The following is a 24,833-nucleotide window of genomic DNA, read 5'->3' as shown; positions in this document are numbered from 1 at the left end:
TCTATAGATCAATCTGGGGAGAATTGACATTGTAATAATACTCCGTCTTCTGATTCATAAGGAAGGTCTGTGTCACTGATTATTTATGTATTCTTTAATTTCTCTCAGTAATATTTTTTAGTTTTCAGAGTACAAATCAGGTCTTGGGCATTTTTTGTCAGATTTATTTCTAAGTAATTCATATTTTGATATTATCATAAATAGCGTTGTTTTTATTTAAATCTTTGTTTATTATTAATATAGAAATACAATCATTTCTTATATAATAATATGGTACATTGTAACCTTGCTAAATTCACTTATTCTGGGAGTTTTGTGTTGTTGTTTCATAGATTCCGTTGGATTTTCTACTTAGATGGTCTGTTACCTGGATATAGTTTTATATCCTTCTCTCCCATCTGGATGCCTTTAATTTCTAATTCTTGCCTGTTGCACTGGCTAAAATGTTCACATTATGTTACATAGAAGCTGAGAGCGGACAGTTTTGTCTTGTTCCTGATATTATGGTGAAAGCATTCATCACTATTACGTATGATGTTGGCAATCAATATTTTATAAATGACTCTTATCTGTTGAGAAAGTTTCCTTCTATTCCTAGTTTTCTGAGTTTTTACTAGAAATGTATGTTAGATATTGTCAAATGCTTTACCCGTATGTACTAAGACAATTATTTGTTAATTATATCATCTAATAAATTATACTGATTGATATTAGGTACTATACAAAACAGTGTTCCTCGGTTCCTCAGATAAGCTGCCCTTGGTCATGATTACAAATTTTGGAGTATGTGTAGAACTTTTGTACATATATTTATTAGGTGTATTTGCCTGTAGTTTTTGTGATTTGCCTGCTTCTGGTATCAATGCAGTGATGGCCTTACTGAATGAGTTGGAATGGATTTCCTCCTCTTTAATTTTCTCTTCAATCCTCTTCAGTTTGTATTATTTCTTCTTTCAATGTGTGGTAGAATTTATCAGTGATGCCATCTACACCTGGAGTTTCATTTGTGGTACTTATTTTATTTCTTTAATAGACGTAAAGATATTTAGGTTACCTTCTTGAGTAAACTTTTTTAGCTTGTGTCTTTCAAGGAATTTGTTCTAAGTTACCAAATTAATTTTCAAAAAGAAGTTTATAATATTCCCTTACTTTGCTTTTAATATCTTTAGAAACTGGTGTGATTCCACCTCTCTCATTCATGATACTGATATTCATGTTTTGCTCTCTCTCATTTTTTGTTTTTTGGTTTTTTTGCAGATCAATATGATTAGCATTTAATCAACTGTATTGCTTTGCTCAAAGAATAATTTCCTTTATTACTTTTATACCTTTTTATTTGATTGATTTCAACTTCTACCTGTATTAATTATGTATTTCTGTTTACTTTGGATTTTATCTGCTCTTTTTTTTTCTAGTTTATTAAGGTATAAGCTGAGGTCATTATTATGAGACATTTCTTCTTTTACAATATAGGCATTTATCACTGCAATTTCCCATAAGTACTTGCTGTAATTTTGAAATTTTTTCCAGAGCTTATAGTCAGGATCTTCTACCAGATATCCCCTATGTCGCACTTTTCTATAGCTTCAAGCAGTCAAGAAGACAAAATGTTTCAAGTCCAGATCTATATCCACATTCATGCACACACACACCCAAACACACATTCTCTCTCTCTCGCTCTTGCTCTCTCTCTCTTTCTATATATATATATATATATATATATATATATATGCATACATATATGTTTCTGAATATGAATTTATAAAGAATTTTATATATGAATATAGAGAAATAAAATATATAATCTTTTTTTATCTTATATAATGTCTTATTCCAAAATGGCACCACATATTTTGTAATATGCTTAAATAGTTGGTAACAGTAATAGACTTAACCAAAAATTAGTGACATGAATAAAGAGGGAGGATATTACATGCATAATAACACTATCACAACAATAGCTACCATTTGTTAAGAACACTCACTGTGTGCCAGAGACTATGTTATGTCCTTTACTATAGGGCATCTTCATATAAACTTATCAGGTACAAATGGTATCATTATTTTATAGATAAGAAAACAGGTTGACATAGCTTCAAAGTCTGCCCATGATTCCAGAGCAAAACATGGCAGGGCTAGTGTTAGAGCCTAGGTCTTTTTAACTACAAAATATTCCTAAAGGGAGAAGAAAAAAATATCATTTTCTTTTTAATTTCAGCCTCTCCATGGTACCAGTCAGTCTGTGGCATTTGTTCAGATTTCATTACTTGTGAGCCTCAAAATCAACTGGAAGAAATCTTTCATCAAGAGTTTAACCATATCTCTCTCATTTAATAGGGGGAAATTCTACCATCCATGAAAATTGTTTCCTCTAATAGAGCAAGTCTTGTGAAAAACTATCTTCTTAGAGATTGTAGAAAATTACAGAAATGCCTCTGCCAGTCCCCAAGTTTTTACTGAGGTTAGTTTCTCCTACACATTTTCATTTGGTGTGTTCAAAACCTTTTATTTGCTTTTCAGTTTCCCCCTTGATTCTTGCTTTTCAGGTCTTCCAACTTTGAACTGAGAGTAGAAAATCTTTTATTATGGTGTTTCCCCTTTCCATGTATATGATGGTCAAACAAAGTCATAGTCTTAAATTCACTGATGCCTAACTAATATTTATGCATTAAATATTGTTAGACCTGACTGGTGCTATTTGTGTTTCCCAAACCCAATTACTCAGGAGCCTTGTGGCTGACAAGGCTGACAAGTTCTGACAAGAGCTATCATGTACTTACTTCTCCCAACATTGCCTCTCCTCATGCAAAATTCTCTAGGTCTACACTACTACTATGGTGGCAGCAAAACCATTCATTTCTCCTCATTCTTTCCTGGAACAGGACTGTTACCATTTTATCTGTAGACACCTATTAGTCCTTTAACCTTGTATAAGAGTCACAATAAAACAAAGCATATCATTCCTGTCATCACCAAAATCCTGATATCACTTTGTTAAAAGCTTGACATAGAAATTCTCTCAATTTTGATGTGAGCCTGAGTTTACTTTAGAGTTACCTACCCATCTCTTCTTAGATTACCCCTTGCTCCATGCAGATGACATCAAGATTTTGAAGTTTGAGGATCACTAGTGAACTTCTCTTGGCTACAGAAATGTATTCGTATCTCTCCAAGAACAAATCCTATGTGCTACATCAGTGGTTCTCAACCATAGCTGATGTTACTTCCCTTTTCCCAGGGGGTCATTTAACAATATCTGGAGATACAGTTAGTTGTCACAACTGGAGAGTGGGTGTTGCTGCTGGTTTCTTATGGATCAGGCCAGACATGTTTCCTATGATGCTCAGGTCAGATCTACCTCCCGCCAACACCAAATATCTGACCCCAAATATCAATAGTGCTGAGGTTGAATAACACTCTAGTAGATCATTTCCTACTTTAGGAGGTTTTTTGGGGGGAAGGAGTATGAAAATATCCATACTTCAGCATTTACAAGTCCCTGAGGAAAGTATTCCTAGTTCTAGTTCTCTACACACTTACCTGAGCCTGCCCGATGTTAATTGTGTCTCATTATTTTATAGATAAGAAAACAGTTGACATAGGCTACATAGTCTGCCCATGTCACTGTAGGTTTCCATAGTCCCACTAATTCCTAATCCTTATTTATTCATACATATTGCTTCATATAATCTCTCTTGCCCTTGAAGACACCTGAGTTTACCTAGGTATCATTAAATGCAACCCATGGACAAATTTAAACAGAAGATTCCTAATATTTTGGCACAAACTTATATGCTTATTTTGGCTCTCTTGGTAGCTCCACCCAAAAGATTACAAGTGCTAGAAGAAGCCTAATAGAATATACTAAAGAAGAAAGTGATATTACTCAGAGCAACTTGTCTAAGTCTACTCCCTCAGAGTAGAAACACTCTCATTTGAGAATTGTTGCCAGGCCACCTTATTGCAGCCCCTTCCTGCAGAAGAGTTTTTATTAACCACTATAACACTGCTCTATCACTTTGAACATTCTAGGTTTTGGTCCAAATCATCTACAGTAATGATTTTCCTCCTCAGACTATTGTGAAGATGAGAGGGAGGCAAACTGTTGAGCTTCCTAACTGGTCAGCATCATTTCAGAAGTTTGACGAAAATAAATGATGCAAATTTTAACAGTTGGGAGAGTTAAGAGATAATGGATAATGAAGAATGTCCTATTTATTAAACCAAAGAAAATATACTGAAACACAATTGGAATTAACATTTGGAATAGTATTGTTTTTGGTTGTAATAAGCCCATAAAAAAATACAACCCCCACTCCTACATACACACACAAAATGGATTAGGTGGATGATAGCAAAAAACAGGTAGAAAATATCAATAAAGGAAAATTCATCATGTACATATTAGGAACAAAAATAAAATACAGTTGACTTTGAACAATGCAGGGGTTAATCTGTCTGTAATTTATAGCTGGCTCTCTGTATTTGCAGTTCCTCAGCATCATCAGATGCAATCAACCATGGACCGTGTAGTATTGTATTATTTACTATTGACATATATCCACGGATAAGTGGACCCAAGCAGTTCAAACTGGCCTTCAAAGGTTAACTGTAATTGTAACACATATAAAATAAATTTTCTCCCATATGCAAAATATTTTAGTGTTTCACTGTTTACTTAACTCAGATATAAGTTAACAAAAGTAGAGTTTTATCATATCTCAAGATGATGAAGATTTAGAATTTAAAAGGTATTAATGCACTCCGAATTATTCTTTAAAAATAACACAATTCCAATAAAAGTATCAAATAAATTTTATTATGGTACTGACATAATAATTGTAAAGTTCATTTCCATGTTTTCAAACATCTCACTTGTCTTCCACTAGAGAATCATTTTAGTTAACTAAAAACAAAGAGGTAGATCTTTATTTGTCATCATGGAGAAATGTCCAAGATATATTACATGAAACAAAGCCAAAAGCATACAAACATAATTTAGATCATTACAGGTAGTATAATATATGAGGAGAAAAACATATTCATTTATATATGCACAGAAAATATCCAAAAGAATACAGAGTAAAGAGTTAACAGTGATTTATTTCTAGAATATGATTTTGGAGAGGTTAAAAGGCAATAGAAAGCAAGGTAGCTGAAATAATATATATATATAATATAATGTATATTATATATAATAATAAATGTATACATATATAATACTATATATGTATAGGTATACATATACTATATTATATATAGTGATTTTTATAATTAAGTATAGAAACTCAAAATTATAGCCAGAATATTTTAAAAATATGAACAATGAAATGTAATTCAACTGATTATGTTAAGTAAAGACTAGGATAAAATTATTAGAAAAATTAAAAGTTTAATAGAAGAGCATGTGTATTCATATATATTTGTATATATATGGAAACATATGTGTGAAAACATAATCCATGCATATAGCACATAAATATATATGCGTATAGTTTTAATATATGTATCTATAAGTATTTAATGCTTTGCAGGTTAACATATAGAACATTTCATAACTGTGAGTAAATAACAAATGAGTTTGTGGAACTAGGTAAAATTTTGACAACAAAAAGTTGACTTAATGATTTGCATGCAAAAAATAAAACCATGAAGCTATTAGAGGATAACAGAATGAATATTTATTTAATATTTCTGGAGATAACTTTTGTACTATATAAAAAAAAGGCAGAAACCATAAAATAAAACATACAGTAATTTAATTATGTGAAATTAATTTTCTAATTATACAATCAAAATCCCACCTGAAATCATTAAAAGATGAATAACAAGTGCCGAGAAAAACATCTGTGACTTTTATAAAAGCTAAAAGATTAATAAATTAATTTAAAACCTATAGAAGTAAAAAAAAAAACCAAAAACCACAGAAGTCAATAAGAATTATGAATTGGCAAAGAAAATGAACATAATATACAGAAAGTAAAATATACAAATGTCAAACAAATGTAAGATATTATGGGTATCATTCGTAATCAAAATGGTGAATCTTAAAAAACAACAAAAAACCTTTTGATCTAAATTGTAACAGATCACTACCAATTTTTTTTTAAATGTTGGATAAGACGGTTTGAATTTTTAATATAAAACTGTAATCATTAAGTATATTTAGAAAGACATAAGTGCAAGGGTGGTCATCTTAAATTTGTTTATTCCAAAAATTTTGAAACAACCACCAAAACAAAATTGTAACCCGTGTACAGTAAAATAATATACAGTATTATGCACTAACTAAATTATGCTGTAGGTGGATGCTTTATATGCTCACAATAGAGTAAATAAAAATGGCAGATTATAAACAATTTGCTTCTATTAATTTTATTATAGAATAAAATATACAAAAATGCCAAAATATACAAAATGCTAGGAAAATGGTAAATAAAATTATATATATAAACACAGTTATATATATTTTTCTTGCTTTTTTCCTTATGTATTTTGTCATCTTGAACGTAGACATAATAAGATGAGAAAACTTACTAAAAGTGAGCTACACCAAATCTATATCCTAATCTACAGTTTTGAACTTTAAATAATGAAAAAATACTTACTAATTTTTCAAGAGAAGAATTTATAAAGTGACTTTTCAAAGGAGGGAGTCTATTTTTAAAAGGCAGAAAATAAAGAGAAGTAAAATTTGGGAATGCACTTATTTATTCTTTCAGTAAACATTTATGACATTCCTCTTCTATACAATGTATGGAGTAAAGCATTGGAGATAAAAGTCAAACAAAAACAGTCATATATTACCTTTCTTTGGATACAGTAGATTCAAATAGAATTGGAAGATGTTAATCAAATCATTATTAAAAATAAGTGAGAGCGAGGAAGAATTAAATCTTGTGGTTTGACAATAAGGATTTCAGCAATGGCTTCCTGAGGAGATGATGGATAGGAATTAACTAAGTAGAGTGAGTAGCATCTAGGGCTGGGCTTATAGAATGACGTTGTCAGAGGATAAGTAAAAGGAGGCTTCTTTGGATGGAGATTTGAGAGCAAACAGGAGTGTGATGTGAGAAGGATCTGTGAAGGAAGGGCCAGATCATTCAGGGTTTTTAAGGTCATGTTAAGGGTTTTAATTTTCATCCAAAGAACAACAGGACTCCACCAAATTGCTCGAAATAAAGGAGGATGGTGACATGATCAGCTTTTGTTTTGAACGATGCTCCTTGTATTCAGTGTAGAGAATAAATCAGCTCCTAGCTGAGCTAGGGAGACTAAATGGGACAAAAAAGTGGCAATAGTAAAAATAGAGAGGAATGGATGGATTTGAGAGATACTCAAGAGGTAAAACCAGCAGGACTTCATGGTGATTTGTTTATAGAATGTAAGAGTGAGGATGGAGTCAAGGATGGTTCCTATGATTCTGACTTACAGAAGTGGGTAGCTTCATTCACAAGACAAGAACCAGCAAAAGGAAAACAGGCTGAGAAAGAAAGACCATGATTTTGTTTGGAAATGGGATTAAGGTACTCTTCTATAATTGAATTTAGATGTCAAATAAGAAATTGGTATACATGTGGGGAACGCAGGGAAGAGGTCAAGAAATAGAGGAATAACTTATTTATTGTTAGTAAGTAAATGGTAATGCATGCTGCATATGTAAATGTGATTATTGAGACAGAGAGAGAGAGAATATAGTGGTATAAGAGGAGATGCAAGGAAAGAGCCTTAGCGAAACATAATATTCAGGTTGAGCTTACAAAGGAAATGGAAAAGGATATGTTGGAATGAAGAGGAAATGATCTGATTACAGAATTCTGGAAAGGAAAACATTTAAAGAAGGAAGAAAAGACCCAGTGTTGAATGTTACTGAGATATCATAGTGAAGCAAAGAATTTTAATAAGGGCATAGAATTTAGTGATAATGAAGTCAGTGGCAAATTTAGCAAGAGCTCTTTCTATGGCTTGATAAGCTCTGATGACAGATTGTAGTGGGTTGAAGAATTGAGAGATTGATGAGGAAATATAGACTGGGACAGAATCTTATGACAAGATTTTCTATGAAGGAGAGGACTAAGATAGGGCAGTAGTAGAAGAAGGTATCAGGTTAGGAGAAAATTATATGCTGTTTATTTTTGAGTGTTAAGACCCAGGCATGTTTAAAATGATCTAGATTAGGAGTCAGCAAATTATAAGACATGAGCCAAATCCAGCTGCTGCCTGTTTTTTGCAAAAAAGGTTTTATTGGGACACAGATGTGTTCTTCTTTTATATATTTTCTATGGTTGCTTTCATGCTACAATGGCAGGGTAAAGTAGTTGTGACAGAGACCATATAGCCCACAAAGTCTAAAATATTTACTATCTGGTCCTTTCCAGAAATATGTTGCCAACCCCTTATAGATTAAAGAAATAATTTGGCTATATAAGGCAGTGAAATGTAAGATAAGAATGATAAGGTAAAATAACTTAGAATGTCAGATAGTATTGGTGGAGGGATTCATTCATACATAGATGATATTATACCATGGTAAGTAAAACATTGATATAATTTCCTGTAGTTTGAAGGTAATGCTGCTCAAGTTCTTTTAAGAAAACAATAAATCTGAAAACCTTCAGCAATTATGAACAAGAATAAATTAACAAAACTAAAATACAAAAAGGTACAACTAGAGAAGTTATACATCATTAAGGACTTTAAAATCTTATGAAAAAAGTACATCTAATACTTTAATGACTTTATTCTGGATTATTAGAATATGGATTGAAGAAACTCACCTGCCTCATTTACAGTTTCTAGTATAGTGGTCCACAGAGACTGAATGAACAAATACATGACTAGAGAAGATGTTTAAGAAAATGTAATTATTATATAAATCATTATATATGTTACATTTTCAATGAAATGGGTATTTTTCTAAGAAATCTAATTCAACATTCTGATTCAAGGACACAAAAAGGCAAAAAAAAAAAAACTGGATAAAAATTTGTACCATTTTCTCAGTATTATATCCGAAAAGAGAACCATGAAGGCAGTTTTGGGGGAATATTTTATAAATTTCAAGGAAAAGATCACGTCCATATTATTTTAACCATTTCAGAGCTAGAAAAAATATAATAAATGTGACAACTGATAAAGAGAGCATAATTTTGAGTTCCCTTATTAGTTAAGAGAGATTTAAAACTTGCAAACAAAAGTAGACACAATGAGAACTGATCTAGGAAATATATTATGAAAGAAACAACCATAATGTATTCCAGAATTGCAAATAACTTTTAACATTAGGAAATAAAAGTATGTAATTCATAAAATGAATAACTAAAAGGTGGGGAAAAATACAGAACTCATAAAAAGAGAAAAACAAAGTGTCAAAAAGTCACTAAGTAATACTTAACGTCCATCTTGATAAATGTGTATTTTATAAATGAGACTATAGGTATGAAAAATATGATAAATAAATTTTTACCTAAAACAAAGTATTTTATCCACTACTGTAAACACAGCACTGAGCCCAGTGTTAACAGATACTAATGTAGGTATACAATACATTTTTGTTGAATAAATAAGTGAATGAATAAATAGAATGATAAAATGTACAAAAACACAGGAGACAGTCTGTGTCACAATTAGAAAAAAAAATTTTGCTCCAGATCACCATAATCGTGTAACATTATTCTAGAAGATTCAGACAATACAATATAGAAAAATAAGTAAATTAGAAATGTAGCTATTAGAAAGCTAATACATTTTTTTCTTTACAAAATTATTTTTGAACCAGAAATTTCAAAAAAAATAACAATCTACTGAAATTAAGGACTTGGTCAAAATATTGATAATAATTATACATGCATATATATATATGTGTGTGTGTGTGTGTGTGTGTTTATATACATATTAGAATCATAATAAAAAGCAAATCAGCTCATGTTTATCGAGGACGTAAGAAATAGATAATATAAATGGAACTCTATGCCATTTTTATGCCATAACACTTATAGCATTTCTTTTTGATAACTGTAGATATTTCAATTATTTCCAAATGAATTAATCAATCCACATAATCCCAGTCAAAATATTGTGCATGTGTGTATGTTGTATGTGTGAGCACCAGAAAAAAAGAGACAGAGAGAGAAAGATGCTAAATTTTATTTCAAATAAAAACAGTGATGAATGAACAAGACAATTAAAAATATATATGTGAAATTTAGCAGCAGGAGTAAAGACACACATAAAAATTTAAAAATATACTTAAAAACTATAAAAATGTAAACATATGATTCTGATATAAGAATAGAGAATGAACCTATGGGAAGAAGATAAAAAACACAAAAATGATGCAGATATATGAAAATTCTACATTAAAATGGTAAAACACATTTGTCATAATTCTTTAGTGATAAAAAACAAATTAGCTCCATGTTTCACGTGATATACTAAAGGATATTGTAGGTAGATTAAAGAAATAAATATAAAAATAAAATTATTGAAGGAGTGATCAAAACATAGTAAATGTTTCCTTGCAGGATGGGAAAGGTCTTTCTAAAAATAAAAGCAATGTAAAAATACATAATGAAAACTAGTATTATTGTTGACACCATGGACTATTTATATACCATATTTCAAAATAAGAAATCCAATAACACAAAATACACAGAAAAAAAATTCTACAGCCTAAAGACATAAATATTAAACACTAAAAAAATTGCCAACTTCTTAAAAAAAAAGATAAATAATGTTGGTGTATATGTGGGAAAATAACTCTTGTACAGTTCATGTGGTAATACAAATAGGTATATATTTTTGAGAGAGTAATTTGGTGACATGAGTTAAATTTAATGTTTTCATTCTTTTGGCTATGAATTTTATCTTCTAGGAATCTATCTAGATGAGGAAGCCATTGAAGAAATATTTATAATGTGCAAAAAAGCATCATAAATGTTCAACAAAAAGGGAAGTGTAAGTAAAATATGACACTTTAGGGATGTAATTTCAAAAATAGTATTTTTAAAAGTGACTCTATGCATCACAAAATGTTAACTTTAAAGTAACAGTATACTTTATGTAATCTATGCTACAGTTTTCAATGCTAAATTAATTGTATAAACACCCACATACACATATCTGTGCATATTATTAGATGTAAATATAGCAGAGTATTTAAAGTATTATCCCTGCATAGTGAGATTTTTTGATAATTTCTTGCTTATTTTTGTAAATAATCTCATATTTTCAACATTTCCTAAACAAAGCATTCATTTAAAATTAGAAAATAAAAAAAATAAGAACATGTCAGGTTAATCCACAAAATTATACTTGTTCATATTTTAGAATAAGATTATCTCTTTGTTTACTATCAATAGACTAATAATAGTTTGACAACATTAATAAAATAGTATATTTGCTTACACAATTGATGACCATGTTCCAATTAATTCTCACTAAGAAACACAATGAGAAAGAGAATGGATGCTATCTTCTTTCTAGGCCAATGATCCTTGCCAATCTTCACGTTTTGGAGGAAAACTGTATGCACATTCTCAAGGAAGGTGTTATGCCAAAATTAAAGGGGAAATAGTTGGAATATTCATTTAAAATCATCTCTTATCCTCTAATCATTTGAGAAAAGATACATAGACCATGAGTGGATGGAGAGCTCAAAGAAGTATGAATTACAAAAAGTCAGAATTTTATATTTACATTTTATATTCTCTTTTCTTTTACATTTCTAGATTGGAGTCTAAGCAGTAATTCTCAAAAACTAAAGAAAATCTGGTTAGAATACTGTGGACCATATTCCAAGATGATAAAATTGATTGAGAGCCTGGCAACTGGAGAGGGGAAAGAGATTGAAAAAAGTAAGTTCAGGGTTAATGTCTCTCTTGTCACTCTTCACTGCAGGACAGAAATTACAGTGGGAACAGCTACCACTGAATTGGCATCCCTAAATGCAATGTGAAAATTGAGATTCTTGGGTGGCACAGGTCTAGTGCCAAGACAAGATGGGCATGGTTACCACATGGGACAGTAGAGTTAAAGCAGTAATCAATGTAGTTTGATTCAAAAGACACCTATGATGTTGTCTGTTTAACTATGGTGTCCTTTGAAAAAAGTACAGGAGCAGTCTACTAAATTCTTACTCAGTCTGTATAAGTGGAAGACTGCTAGGTCAAGTGGACAGACGTCTAACTTGAATCACAATACATTTACATACAGCTATTTACCAAGGTGACTGTGCACTGGGGAAAGTGAAGTAATCAGACTTTTGTGGATTACTGGGGACATCAACTCTGAAGGGACACTAATCCTGGAGATCCAAAACATCATTGTGGTCCCCTGGTCAGAGTAGAGACTCATGAAATCAATGGAGTTTTGGTTCAGATCCATTTCACAGTGGGTCCAGTGCATCTGTGACCTCATTATGTGGTTACTTCCCTAATTCTAGAATACATAATTGAAAGAAACATTCATCAACTGGCAGAATTTCCAATTTGGAATAATTCTGCCTTTCCAATCACAAAGAAAGCAACTTACTGTCTTCTCTAGCAATGCTAGCATTTTTCTTTTTCTACAGCCTGCTTGTTTTTGTAAAGGACTTGTACCAGTGGTGCCCTCTATTTTACAGCACACGATAATAGTCCATGTGAAAATTTAAATGTATTTCATTTTTAAGTATATCATAAATAATAGGAATTACATAACCATATATTTATGCAAAAATAAGAACTCATATTATATTCAACCAAAATACTATTCACATCAAAGCATTAAACATATGTGTGTGTGTATGTATATACATATACACTAGATAAATATCCGGTTCTTAAAATCACATATTAACTTATTCAATAAGAATACCCTAAGTATTATTTGAAAATTCCCACTTGTCATGCATAAACACTTTGGGGAAATTAAAACTGCCTCCATTTGATAAGAAAATGAGCTGAAGGGCAATACTTGATCAGATTGGAAACTTATAAGTTGTTTCTATAACCCATTTCTTCTTTAGAATTAATACCAATAAAATAATTGTAAATGCTGCTTTCTTTGAAACATGAAAAAGTATTCAGCCAAGGAAGTATTTTACAAACCCTGAGGTACTATTTAAATATCAGTGTGTCTGGTACCCAAACTAAATTACAGCTCAGACAAGGGACTGAAAATTCAGGTTTATTATTCACTTTATGAAAAATGTAACCACAACACTTGTTTCTACATCAGGGAGTATTATAACCATCATTATAACTAATAATAACAATGAAAATAATACAGCCACATTGTATTTTGCATTTTTCATTAGACAGTAGGGCTTATGGCTAGTAATAATTTATATTTACACTGAAACTTTTTTATGGAGGAGTTCAGAGTGGTTTCCGAATAGTAGCTCATTAATCATTTCAACAAGTTAGTTGGAAAGTTATTATCCGAGTTCAATAGATGGAAAAATTATATCACAGAAAGGTCAGATATATATTTACTAGTCCAGTATTACAAAAGTAAAGCAAATCTCTGAGACCTCTTTTTCACCCCTTGATCTAACCACTGGATAAATGCAATTTTGGTCCATGTTGTGGTTTGACTATCAACCTAAAGTACTTTAAGGCTGACCTCTCTGCTATTACTTTTTCAGACCTATAAACACAGAAGAAAATAACAATATTTCATCTATGGAGACCACACCAAAAAAGATTCAGACATAATTAACTTATATTTCTATTATTTTCTTTTTTTTAGTCTTATTAGGAATATTTAACAATAGCTGGTCTCGATTTAAAATAATAAATATCGAATAGTGAAATCCATCATGATCAACTTTATGCTGAAACAAACAACCAATATTTTCAAGGCTTCATTTGCACATAAATGTATTTAATAGGAATCAGTTAAAGGAAACAAGAAATCAACTTTTAATAATTCCTAGCACAGGAAATAATTAGATTTGCAGCAGAAAATGAAAAAAAAAACTTTCAGTAAATGTGACTTGAGGGAGGAAGGAGGAATTGAAAAAGCAAGCATAGAATTTATACCCAAAGATTGTTTCTTGTTTGTTTCTTTTAATAAAATCAGTATAATTTCAATGATTTATCTGATGATATTTAATTTTAAAAGAAGTCAGCAAAACAGCAATCATTATCTTTTTAAAATGAAAACATACAGTGAAGATGAATTAAGTAGTATTGACTTTCCAAAATAAAACGATTTCAAGTATTTTCCCTCTTTGTATCATTTGGTATTCCAAAATTAGTGTCTATATGGTTTTGCTCTAACATTAAAAATAACCTCAAAATGGAATCAATTCATAACATTATATATTTCTGTTCTGGAATACATTTGCCTACTGAGATGCTAAAAAACAGTGAGTTTTCTTAAAAAAATCCATCTATACTCATTTTAGCTTGTCTGTTTCAAATATTCAAATATATTGTAAAACCTAATACATTTTTTAGTTTTTATAATTTAATGAGATTTGAAGATCCTAACAACTGAAATAGTAGATAAAAATGATAATTATAAATTTGTTTAGGAAGTTTTGTTTTGATATTATAGTTACTCTTTCTTTAAACTTCTCTTTTAAAAATCAAAGTGACAAACATGTTTATTGTACCTTATTTTTTTCTACTAGAAGACTTTACATTTTTTTTTTAATAAAAGGAAAATCAAAAGAGATGACCCTTCTTGCTAGGTTTAGTTATTACATCTTTACCCCTAACTCTAAAGTCTGAGAATTCAGTGAATATATGAAAGACTGAAATAAAGGAGAGAGAAGCTGTGTGGATGTCCAAAAATTCAGAAAACCATCATGATACATTGAGGCAATGAGAAAAGAAACATAAAGTTATTTTGATGCCATTAATTTTTTTAATGTTTCCTCCAAATGTTTATATTTGAGGCAATTTATGGGGACTGGTCAAGTTAGTAAAGAATGGGGTTTATTCAAAACTATAATATATATTAATCTACTATCTGTTTACAACATATATTTCAGTATTTCAGAAATATTTATGTGGGATATACGGGTGTTTAATTGTACATGGTTGTTTAAATGTAATTATATTTCAAAGTTACTTTTTTATGTATGTTTAAGAATACCATTTATATAATATTAAAAGATATCTCATTTCCATGTACAGACAATAATGCTAAATATCATAATCTTATTTAGTTATGCACATGTTTATTGTTTATCTGATATCGAGGCATCAGTTTTATTCAATTTTTTTTTTTTTTTAGTCAAGGTTGTTCATAATTTTTGGACATGATTTTTTCTGAAAATTTTATATTCTCACCCTTACTTTAACCTTTTATTAATGTGTATTTGCTTTGCTGTCATTTCATTCCCAAACTTTACAAGTATTATAATGTGTAAGATTTGACTTAAAGTCAAATGTCTTACTTTTAAAGGACCCTAATTTCTCTTGATGGTGGAAGCATTATTTTTAAACCACTTAGCAGGAGTATAACTCACATCCTTTACACCTATAGAGCAGTTTCAAGCATATTAAAGCAGTTTATTAAAAAGCCAGTGATTCTGATATCATAGGAAATACTGTGCTTTTTCTCAATCTTCCTTAACTAACAGTTAACATTTTAATGGCTTATGGAGTGCATGAGAAAAATACCCTCACAATTTCTCTTTCATTTTAAGAATATTGAGATATTATTAAACTGACTCAATGAATGGTAGTTTTTTGGGTAATATAAAAAGCAGTTTTAATTTTTAAAACATATTCGGCATCTCTTTTATGCTTTTCACTGATCAAAAGACAGAGTAAATTTTTCAAAACTTCAAAACTGGTGATATACAGGTTGCTAGTGTTTCACTTTGATTTAGTGATTCATGAAACTCTAGAGACATGAAAATTCTGATGAGTCACCAAGTACCCAATGCTAATATTCCCAAGCAACTTCCAAAGCATAGAGCTATCTATAAATGTAATTATTGAGAACTAGAATGACTAGATTTTACTGAATATAGAAAAGTCACAGGATGAAAAATTCTGGAATCATCTAAAGATTACTGGGGTGTGTCAAAAGCTATCCATTCCTAAGACCAGAGTCAGACTTCTCAACTTGGGGATTTAGAGAGCAACCAATTATTAAAAACTTGTTCATGAGATGCTAATACGAGCTAATTCTAGAAAAAGGAATTGAACTGTTTATTGTCAGTTTAAAACCTGTCCTAAATTATCCATGCTGGGCCTTCTTGGCAGCTGTCACTCTTCACCAGTACTATCTGAAGACTAATAAAAATTGTACTCATGAATGAAATTTAGTTGGATCAAATTTAGACCATAGATTTTTTAAAGTCATATTTTAAATGCTTTCAAAATAACTAGTTATTTGGAAGAATTTCGAAGACATATAAGTGTGTGTGTGCGCTCACATGTGTGCATGTGTGTAATATATTTTGCCTTCAAACATAAAGACATTGTATGGCTTTTCACCTGAGCATATCGCCTTTTAGTAACTCAAGATGTTCTCTCTCTCCTCATTGACAATGAATATAAATAGCTCAGTTTTTCCTCCACATCCCATCTTGCTTTTGTAGTCCTGGGAATGACCACTAAGATTTTCCAAAGTTGACTATTCTGAGGAATGATTTGAGTTGGGATATATTGCACTCGTTGAATTACACTCATTCAGTGATGGTTCACAGAGAAATGAAATGACTTACCCAAAGTCACAGCAAAAATGGTAATGTGTAGTATAAATTCTGTTTTTTCAAAAACGAACGCTAGACTATCTAGACATAAGATACATATAATTTTAGAGATGATTAAACATTTATTCTTAAGAAGCATTTTCCTAAGTAACAAATTCCAGTAACCATGACCCAAGATTTTATTAGTATTTCAAGTGTTCAAAATGAACAAAATATACTTATATTTTCCCTCTATTTCTCTATATGAGCACATACGCTTACTTACATAATACAAACACACACATATACGTACACACACACACACACACAAGCATAAATAGACTTCCTTTAAATACACAAAGTATAGTTTCAATTTTGTAACATTTTAATATGACACAGTAGTAGTCAGCCACCAAAATTAACTTTGTTTTCTACAGCTTTATATTAGTAAAGTGTATTAAACTCAGTGATACTGGGCCTGCTTCACTTAGAATCCTCTTTGAGTATATTATGATTTTTAGTTATTGGAAATTCATTCAGTATACTTCAAAATGTCAATTTCTACAGTGTAGAAAGAAGTTAATATTCCCCTTTAAATCAGTAGTTTGGATATGACCTAATACCTTCAATAAATATAAGTTGTTAGAAATGGTCTATACCACCCACTGCACAGCAGTGAAAGAAATAATATAAGCCCTAAATGACAACCAATTTATTTTTATTTTACTTGATTTTGAAGAGTGTAACCAAAATACTAAATATTTGAAAAATATGTACCTTAGGGTCACCTATATTCCCATTTCCCTAATGATAGCACTATTAGCATTATGGGATCATTAAACTTTATATTTTAATTACTCCTTCTTTAAAACACTCTGAACGCAGGATCTTTTTAGAGACCACTTTCATTCATGTTAAGGTTTTACCAATTTCAATTTTTTTTAATTCAAAAGGCAAACTCTCCTGGCTTATATTCACAATTACTAATTTTATAAAAGTCCTTGCTATTTTCAGCTGATAAAACATATCCTAGAAGAACCAGGTATTCAAAATTTTGTTTTGTATAATCTTTAAGTAAAAAATTTGTTATGCAAAATGAAGTAACTTTATAATTCTTATAATTTTTTATGAGCTAAAGCTATCCAAAGTTTCACAAGCTATTTTCAAAAGTAAGTATTTGCAATTTTCTCTCAGTGGCACTAAGTTTTAGACAAAGCTGTATCCTTTTGGTTTTAAGTTCTCTTCTCTGAGCACATATTGAGAACAAATTAAATGATTCAGTTCAACCAAGCACACTGATCCACTCAAAGTATGACTGAAATGTATCTATCTATTGGAGTTGTGCCATATATCATATTAATTATTCATAGCTATCTACTCTATCCCTCTTTTATAGATATAAGAAAGTTTTACTGCCTAAATTATTATGATATTCTCCTTCAGATTATTATCATATAATGTGCACTTGGAACTTTAAAATTTTAAATTTATAAAGATCAGAGCCAAAATTATTTACTTTATAAATTGCATGCTAGATGTGTGTGGTGGCTCACAGACATTATTCTAAGGAAGACTGTTAATATTTTTATTTTCTTCTCAAAGGAAATAGACAAAATGAATATTTTAACTATATTTAGATTATGATAATTGAAGGTAACATCAACAATATAAGTGAAATTTTCAATTTAATGTAATTTTTTTCAAGGCACTATCTTAGAAAATTAGCATTTGGTGCTAAGTTTTCTAGTTAAATATTATGGCTTTATTGGGTAGAGTTGGATGTTTTGAATAAAAAACCTACCTCACAAAAATGTATTATAAATATATTAATGGTTCACTATTTTTCTAAGCTATTGATACGTGAGATTTCTCAAAACACCACCAGACCTAAACTCTGCATACCTCCACTGTCCTAAAAAGTCATAAACTTGGGCAAATCGATTCTCTCTTTTGGCTTCATTTTGTAGAGAAGTTTTCTCAACAAGAGAAATTTTACTCTGGGGTGACAAAGAAGTAAGGGAAAATTATTGTTTTCATAACAATTTCTAAGAATCTACTTTTCCTTATTTCTTACTTCTATCTGTAACTGTAATATACTGAACATTGATTACACTGACAAAAAGGAGGAGTGGCAGCTACACTTTGATTCTGTGTATTTGTGTTTCAAAACAAGTTAATATTCATTTAACCCATATCTTTATTGGACCCCGAGGACTCAGAAGCGGAGTTAATGATCTCAGATGTATAGTCAACCATTTTCTACTTTTTAGGGCATGGAGAGTTTGACTACTTCAGTAGGGCTACCATTTCAACTCAACAGCTTCATTATAACATTTAATTAATTTTTTCATTACTTAATGCTGTAACACCACACCCAACCCCAACAATGTCACTGCAATTTCAGGACCATAAACATCACTCTACAGAACACATATAATATCAAAATGTATTTTTAAACACTTTTTTACAGAATGAAATATGTTTTTATTTTGTTTATATCATGGTAATGCCTATGGTCTTTAAAGGATAATCTCTGGAATTTAAGATCTCTGGAAAAGTTTTAGAATCACTTGTTCTGAAGTGCTAGCTCTTTAAGAATATTTCTTGGTGATTCTTGCAAATAAAAATCACCATTCTAATATAAACGTTAAGAGAAAATGAATGAATGGGACTGGATTTTCCTTTTCTTTTTATATTACTAGTTTTTAAGAAGATCTCAAAATAGAAGACAAATCTAGAATAAAGCAGGATGAACTTGTTTTACTAATATTCACAAATATTATATAAATGTCAGCCTGCAATAGAAACATCAATCCTTGTTAGACTTTTATATATATTTTTTTATTCTCTTTAATTTTTAAGGGCAATTGCTTATACAGCTTTCTTTCAGGAATTTGTCTGGGATTACTTTTCTTATTTTCAATCAAACAAAAAGAGGAGAAAATGAACTCTGCAAAGAATGGCTCCATATTCCAAATTACACTGAGCTGGAGATTACTTCAGACTCAGTGCTTTGTCTGAAAACATTTTCATTAGCATCTGCATTTAGGATTATGGAAAGATTTGGGAATATATTATCAAAGAGCAATTTATATTTTCCAACTCTTATAACTAGTATTAAAAAGGGCAAAGTCTTTAAATTGTCATTAAAACTTTCTTTCGAAAAAGCAATCATGTAAAATTGGATACTAAGATGACGCAGAGCCAGAACTTTACCTCTCTTTACTAATTTATTCTTGTAACAAGGCCTAGGCAGTCACAGTCTTTGCACTTTTTGATCAACTTTACCAAGTAAAGAATAATTTGCATCCAGTATTACTTATTAACAAGTTGGAAATCTGTGACCATTTTCCTACTCATAAACACATTCCTATATATGACCTTTAAAATTAAAAATCAGACACTGATCCAAACTTATTCTCATGAAAATGAAAATAGTATAACATGAAATGCCTTCATTTGAGGTGATTGTTACAGAAAGGGAAAATACTCAGAACCCAAATCTCTCTCTTTTTATTTATAACTATTTGCATCACTTAGTTTTGGATTAGTTTAACAAGAATACACATTATGTCTTTGGGGATGACAGCAACACTGACAAACAGTCCCTGTTATGTTTGTCATTATGTTATTGCTAAATCATCCACAACATCATGACCTGATTTTAGTTACCAGGGACAAAGCCAAAATGTAGAATTTAAGTTTCATTCTGATTACATACATAAAGCCAGCACTTAAGAAAACTTTTGAAAAGTGATCTATGTCCAGTAATAAAAAAACAAAAAGTAAAAAGGAAAGGAAAGGAGGAAGGAAGAAAAGAAAGAAAGGAAGGGAGAAATAAGGGAAGGAAGGCAGGAAGGTAGGAAAGAAGGAAAGGAGGAAAAAACACATCTTTAAACGCCTTAATACAATTACACAATAGGCCTGACATTCTCTATGCTGGTATAATAACTAAATGGCAAGTAACACAGAAACAGTTATCCCTATGAGATCCCTGCTGCATGCTTTAATTAAAACTAAAAAATGTACAACAAAATCAACCCTTGGGTAAATTGCTCTTTGGTTTAAATCTTCATTACCTCCTGGAATTTTGGTAAAGTCACTTTGTTTTTAAATTAAGCTGGCCCCTCCTTCTTTACTTGATTACAAAAGTCAAACAACAAGAACCAGACATAAATTTTAGGATGAAAAGAGTTTTGTGTGTATGTGTGTTTGTAAGTCCAACCCCTGTATACAAACTGTTGAAAAACAGATGTTTTAACATAGTGCTTTATTCCAATTTAATATCATCCTTGAATGAACTTCCTTCAAGTTTCAACCATTTAAGGAAAAAAAAAAAAACAGTCAATTTCCTGGTGGTTGTAATTTAATTAAGTAACCTTTCACACTGAGCAAAACCCAAAAGCAAAAGGGTCATTACTCTTTCTAGTGATTAGAGATACCTCTAGAGCTTCAAACATTTACCTCTCCTTTCCCACAGTAGAAACGCTTTTAGGAGGATCATGGTTCATACCTCACATTCCCTGGAGCCAGAGATGGTATATGTGCAGGGCCCAGATCCATTAACCGATATATCCATGGTCTCAGAGTTTGTAGGCTTGTAGTCCACATAATACTCCTGTAAAGGGGAATTCATTTGTCTTTCAGACTCTCTGGTCTTTTTCCGCCGCCTCTTCATAATAGAATGTTGCTGAAGTTGTTTCATGCTGGCTGGGTAGCGTTTCCAAGACACATAGATTACCAAGAGGATCATGGCCACCGAAAGAAAGAGAGCCACGCTCCCTGCAATAATTTTGTGAAATGAAACATGCTCATACTCTTGCTCTGTGCCAGGAATCTGAAACCCTGGGGAAGGGCTTGGTGTTTCAAGAGTGGACTGGCTGGGGTCAGATTTTGAGGTTGTCGGTTTAGGGATAATTAAAGGCTTCTGGGGAGTTTGGGGCACAAGCTGTGATTTTTCTGTGTTGACCACCTGGACTTCAGAACAGATATTATATGTTTCCACTGCATCACTAACCTTTTCACCTTGGATATGCTTAGGTCCTGCACATATCATGGTGCTTTCCTTATTTCCTTTAAAATTCTTAAGCCAATAAAATAGAGGACAAATGCTCCGACTGCATTCCCACATATTCCCAGACAAAGTGATGGATATTAATGATATCCACGCATTGACAGTTTCCTGTGAGATGTTGGTAAGCTTGTTGGAATCCAAATTCAATTTTTGCAAATTGGGCAAACATTTAAATGTGCCTGGCTCAATTCCTTGGATATCGTTCCCTGATAAATCCAAGTTGTGTAAGGAACTCCAAGTCCATGTCAAGCCTTGGCTAATGGAGCGAATCCTGTTCCATTGTAAGTAAATTGAGCGGAGGTTGAAGAGACGTGGAAAATGAGCAAAGTTGATCTTGGAAAACTGATTGTGCTCCAAGTGGAGCTCTTTTAACTTCAACAGGCCAGCAAAAGCATTTCTGGACAAGCTTCGAAGACGATTATAACCCAAATCCAGAAAGTCGAGATTTCGACAGTCTTGAAAAACTCTGATGGGCACTGTCTTTAACGAGTTAGATCTCAAGTGCAAAATGATGAGTTTCCGAAGGCCTTTAAATTGTTCAGATTGCAATGTCTGAAGCTTATTGTAGGAGAGGTCCAGACTGCGGAGATTGGGAACCGGGTGAAATGTTTTATTGTGCAGATAGGTAATTTTGTTGGAGCTTAGAATTAATTCTTTCAGTCTACGGATCCCTTGAAATGCATCTTCATCCACTGAGCTAATGTAATTATGGTCAAGATAAAGCCATATAAGCTGGTTAAGGCTGGCAAACTGATTGGATTTGAGTTTCTGAATGCTGTTGAACCTTAATGATAAGCCTTGTGATCCTCCAGAAATGTTCTCAGGGATATCTGTGAAAGCATGAGACTCACAGTACACAATTTTGCCATCACATCTGCAGTTCTTTGGGCAAGCTTTCTGAGCCCCCGTGAGCATAACAAGCAGCAGTGTAGGAAGTAGCACTAGCACTACACGCATGCCTCTCAGCTGCGTAATTAAATGGAAACCTACAATATTAAAAGAAGACAAATGCACATTGTAAAGCTATTAATGTAAATCACCACCAGCTTACCAATATCAGGGGCATTTCATCTAGTGTAGTAATGGGACAGTTGATTTAAGAACAATGTGTTTGACACTTAAAGCTTTATTTTCTTCAGTGTTGCATGTTTGCTATTTAGGTTTCATGTTTTCTTCCTTGATTTCCAAATCGCCACAGTGTCATAGAACTAAGCACAGCTTCCTGAGTTTCAGGAGTTCATACGTGCATCAAACACTGAAAAACACCGAGCCTATCTTATCACATAATGGCGACATTTAATAACATCAGTGTTTGGCTAGTCACTCTATTGAACACCAGTACTAAAAGGAAGAGTACTAAGTCTTCTGGTAATGGGAAAAATGTATCTTCGTAAGCCCTGTACTTGTACATCTTTCTTAGTTGAGTAAAGAAGCTGTGATTTGGCAAAGGAGCTTCAGTAAACTGTCAAGGTAACCCAAGTTCTCCTTGCTTGAAATTGCATCCTTATTGCATAATGAGATAACCATATAGGAGCTCTGAAAAAATGTCCCTGGGACCAGTATAAACAGCCAGTGAAGCATGGTATGAAGACTAGTAACAGCAGGAGGTACTCTCAATGTGTTAATAGGCATATATGCTCTCAACATTCAGGAAGCGATTCCTACTGAGGCTCTCCTGCTCAGTGATCACAGGCTCAGTGTCCTAACTACTAATAACACAGAACACTCTAAAGTTATGACTATCAAATTCTTATTAAATATTTGCATAAAATACAAAATAATCTTGGGTAGCACTAGTTTTTTTCTGATATATTTAACACAGTTGGTTTTGCAAATTTGGGGGATAAACAAGCAGAGAAACAGCAGACTATTATTTCCCCCTTATCCCAACCTGTTCAAATTTCTCATGACTTTTTTTTCTCCCCAACCTCCATTAACTTCAGAAAACCTGCAAAGTTGCAATCTATTGGCACTTATGCTGCATTTCCAAGTCATAGCATGTTAAAGGACTTCTTTCCTCTATCAACAGTAGATTTATTATTTCTTAGCGGTGAGGGGAAAAAAAAGTACCTTGTGCTGCAGTTTCTTTATTAATCTTAAATATTCACGTTTTTAACCAAGAGGCAATCAGCCAAATCCCTAATTTAAAAAACAAAACAAACAAACAAAAAAAAACTTCTCCTTTTACTGTTAAGAGTTTTTTTCTTTTTTCTTTTTTTTTTTTTAAATTTGAAACCCGATCTTGCTCTCTGTCCTCTTGCCAGCTACAGACTCATTGAAATACATTCCAGCTCTCCCAGACAGGAAAAAGGAGTGGGGGGGGGAGCCAGTCACACTTGAAAAAATAAAACTGGCAAATGACTGCTGGAAATTTGGAAGCTGTGTTCAGGGTACATCTTCAAAGATAAAACAAGCCCTTGTGCGACCTCTGATAAAGTAATGACCCCACCCCTACACACACGCAGTAAAGTGTTAACAATCTTCCTGACAGCAACCAGAAATACAAGCATGGTTAATATTATCAAGAAATAGAAGGAAACATAACATTTATCTCACGCTCAATTCCCAAGCCAGGATACGCATTCGGAAGAGACAGTCTGAAAAATATTTCTCCAGTCTGTTTAAGTCCATGTTATACATTTACAGTTTAAAAAAATGAGAAAAAGGAAAATGATCTAAAAATATAATAGCAACTATAGTGAGTCAACTGGCAAACTCCGAGGCTGCCGCTTTTTGCCTGTTTTCCCGTCTTTTATCAGCTAATGCCACGACTGAGAATACGAAGCCAAGAGGATCAGCTTTACTAAGAAGGAAACAACAAAAGTTCACTTACCCATCCTTTGTCATCCAAAACGGTTCCCCCCTCTCTCAGCTTTCTTCTTGTTTGGTCTCACGTGTTGAAACCACCACCACCTTCATGATACAGTGCGGCTGTCATTCACACCATTCTGATCCCACATGTCAGCTAGTAGCCCCATACAAACTTCCCCAGAGGGGACAGACAAAAAATATATATATATACATATAGGAAAAAAAAAAAAAATCAGCACGTAGTGGCATGGGGGGCAGGGAGAAGGAAGCAGTTGGGGGGTGGGGGAGGGCCTCTAGGCTCTGAGCATC

General features: G+C 32.1%; 1 protein-coding gene across 1 annotated transcript in view; it reads right to left on the bottom strand.

Annotated features, from left to right (window-relative positions):
• Window positions 1–24,616, bottom strand: part of LRRTM4 (leucine rich repeat transmembrane neuronal 4) — an 848,333-nt gene extending 823,717 nt beyond the window's left edge. The window contains exons 1-2 of the mRNA XM_060169581.1: window positions 24,547–24,616; window positions 21,153–22,699 (exon numbers count right to left, since the gene is read on the bottom strand). Coding sequence (XP_060025564.1) covers window positions 21,153–22,699; window positions 24,547–24,550 — 1,551 coding nt within the window. The 5' untranslated portion in view covers window positions 24,551–24,616. The remainder of the gene's footprint in view (window positions 1–21,152; window positions 22,700–24,546) is intronic.
• Window positions 24,617–24,833: the final 217 nt, after the last annotated feature.

This window comes from Lagenorhynchus albirostris, chromosome 13 (genome assembly GCF_949774975.1).
Source record: "Lagenorhynchus albirostris chromosome 13, mLagAlb1.1, whole genome shotgun sequence".
Classification (NCBI taxonomy): Eukaryota; Metazoa; Chordata; class Mammalia; order Artiodactyla; family Delphinidae; genus Lagenorhynchus; species Lagenorhynchus albirostris.
This window is presented reverse-complemented; position numbering and strand designations above follow the sequence as displayed.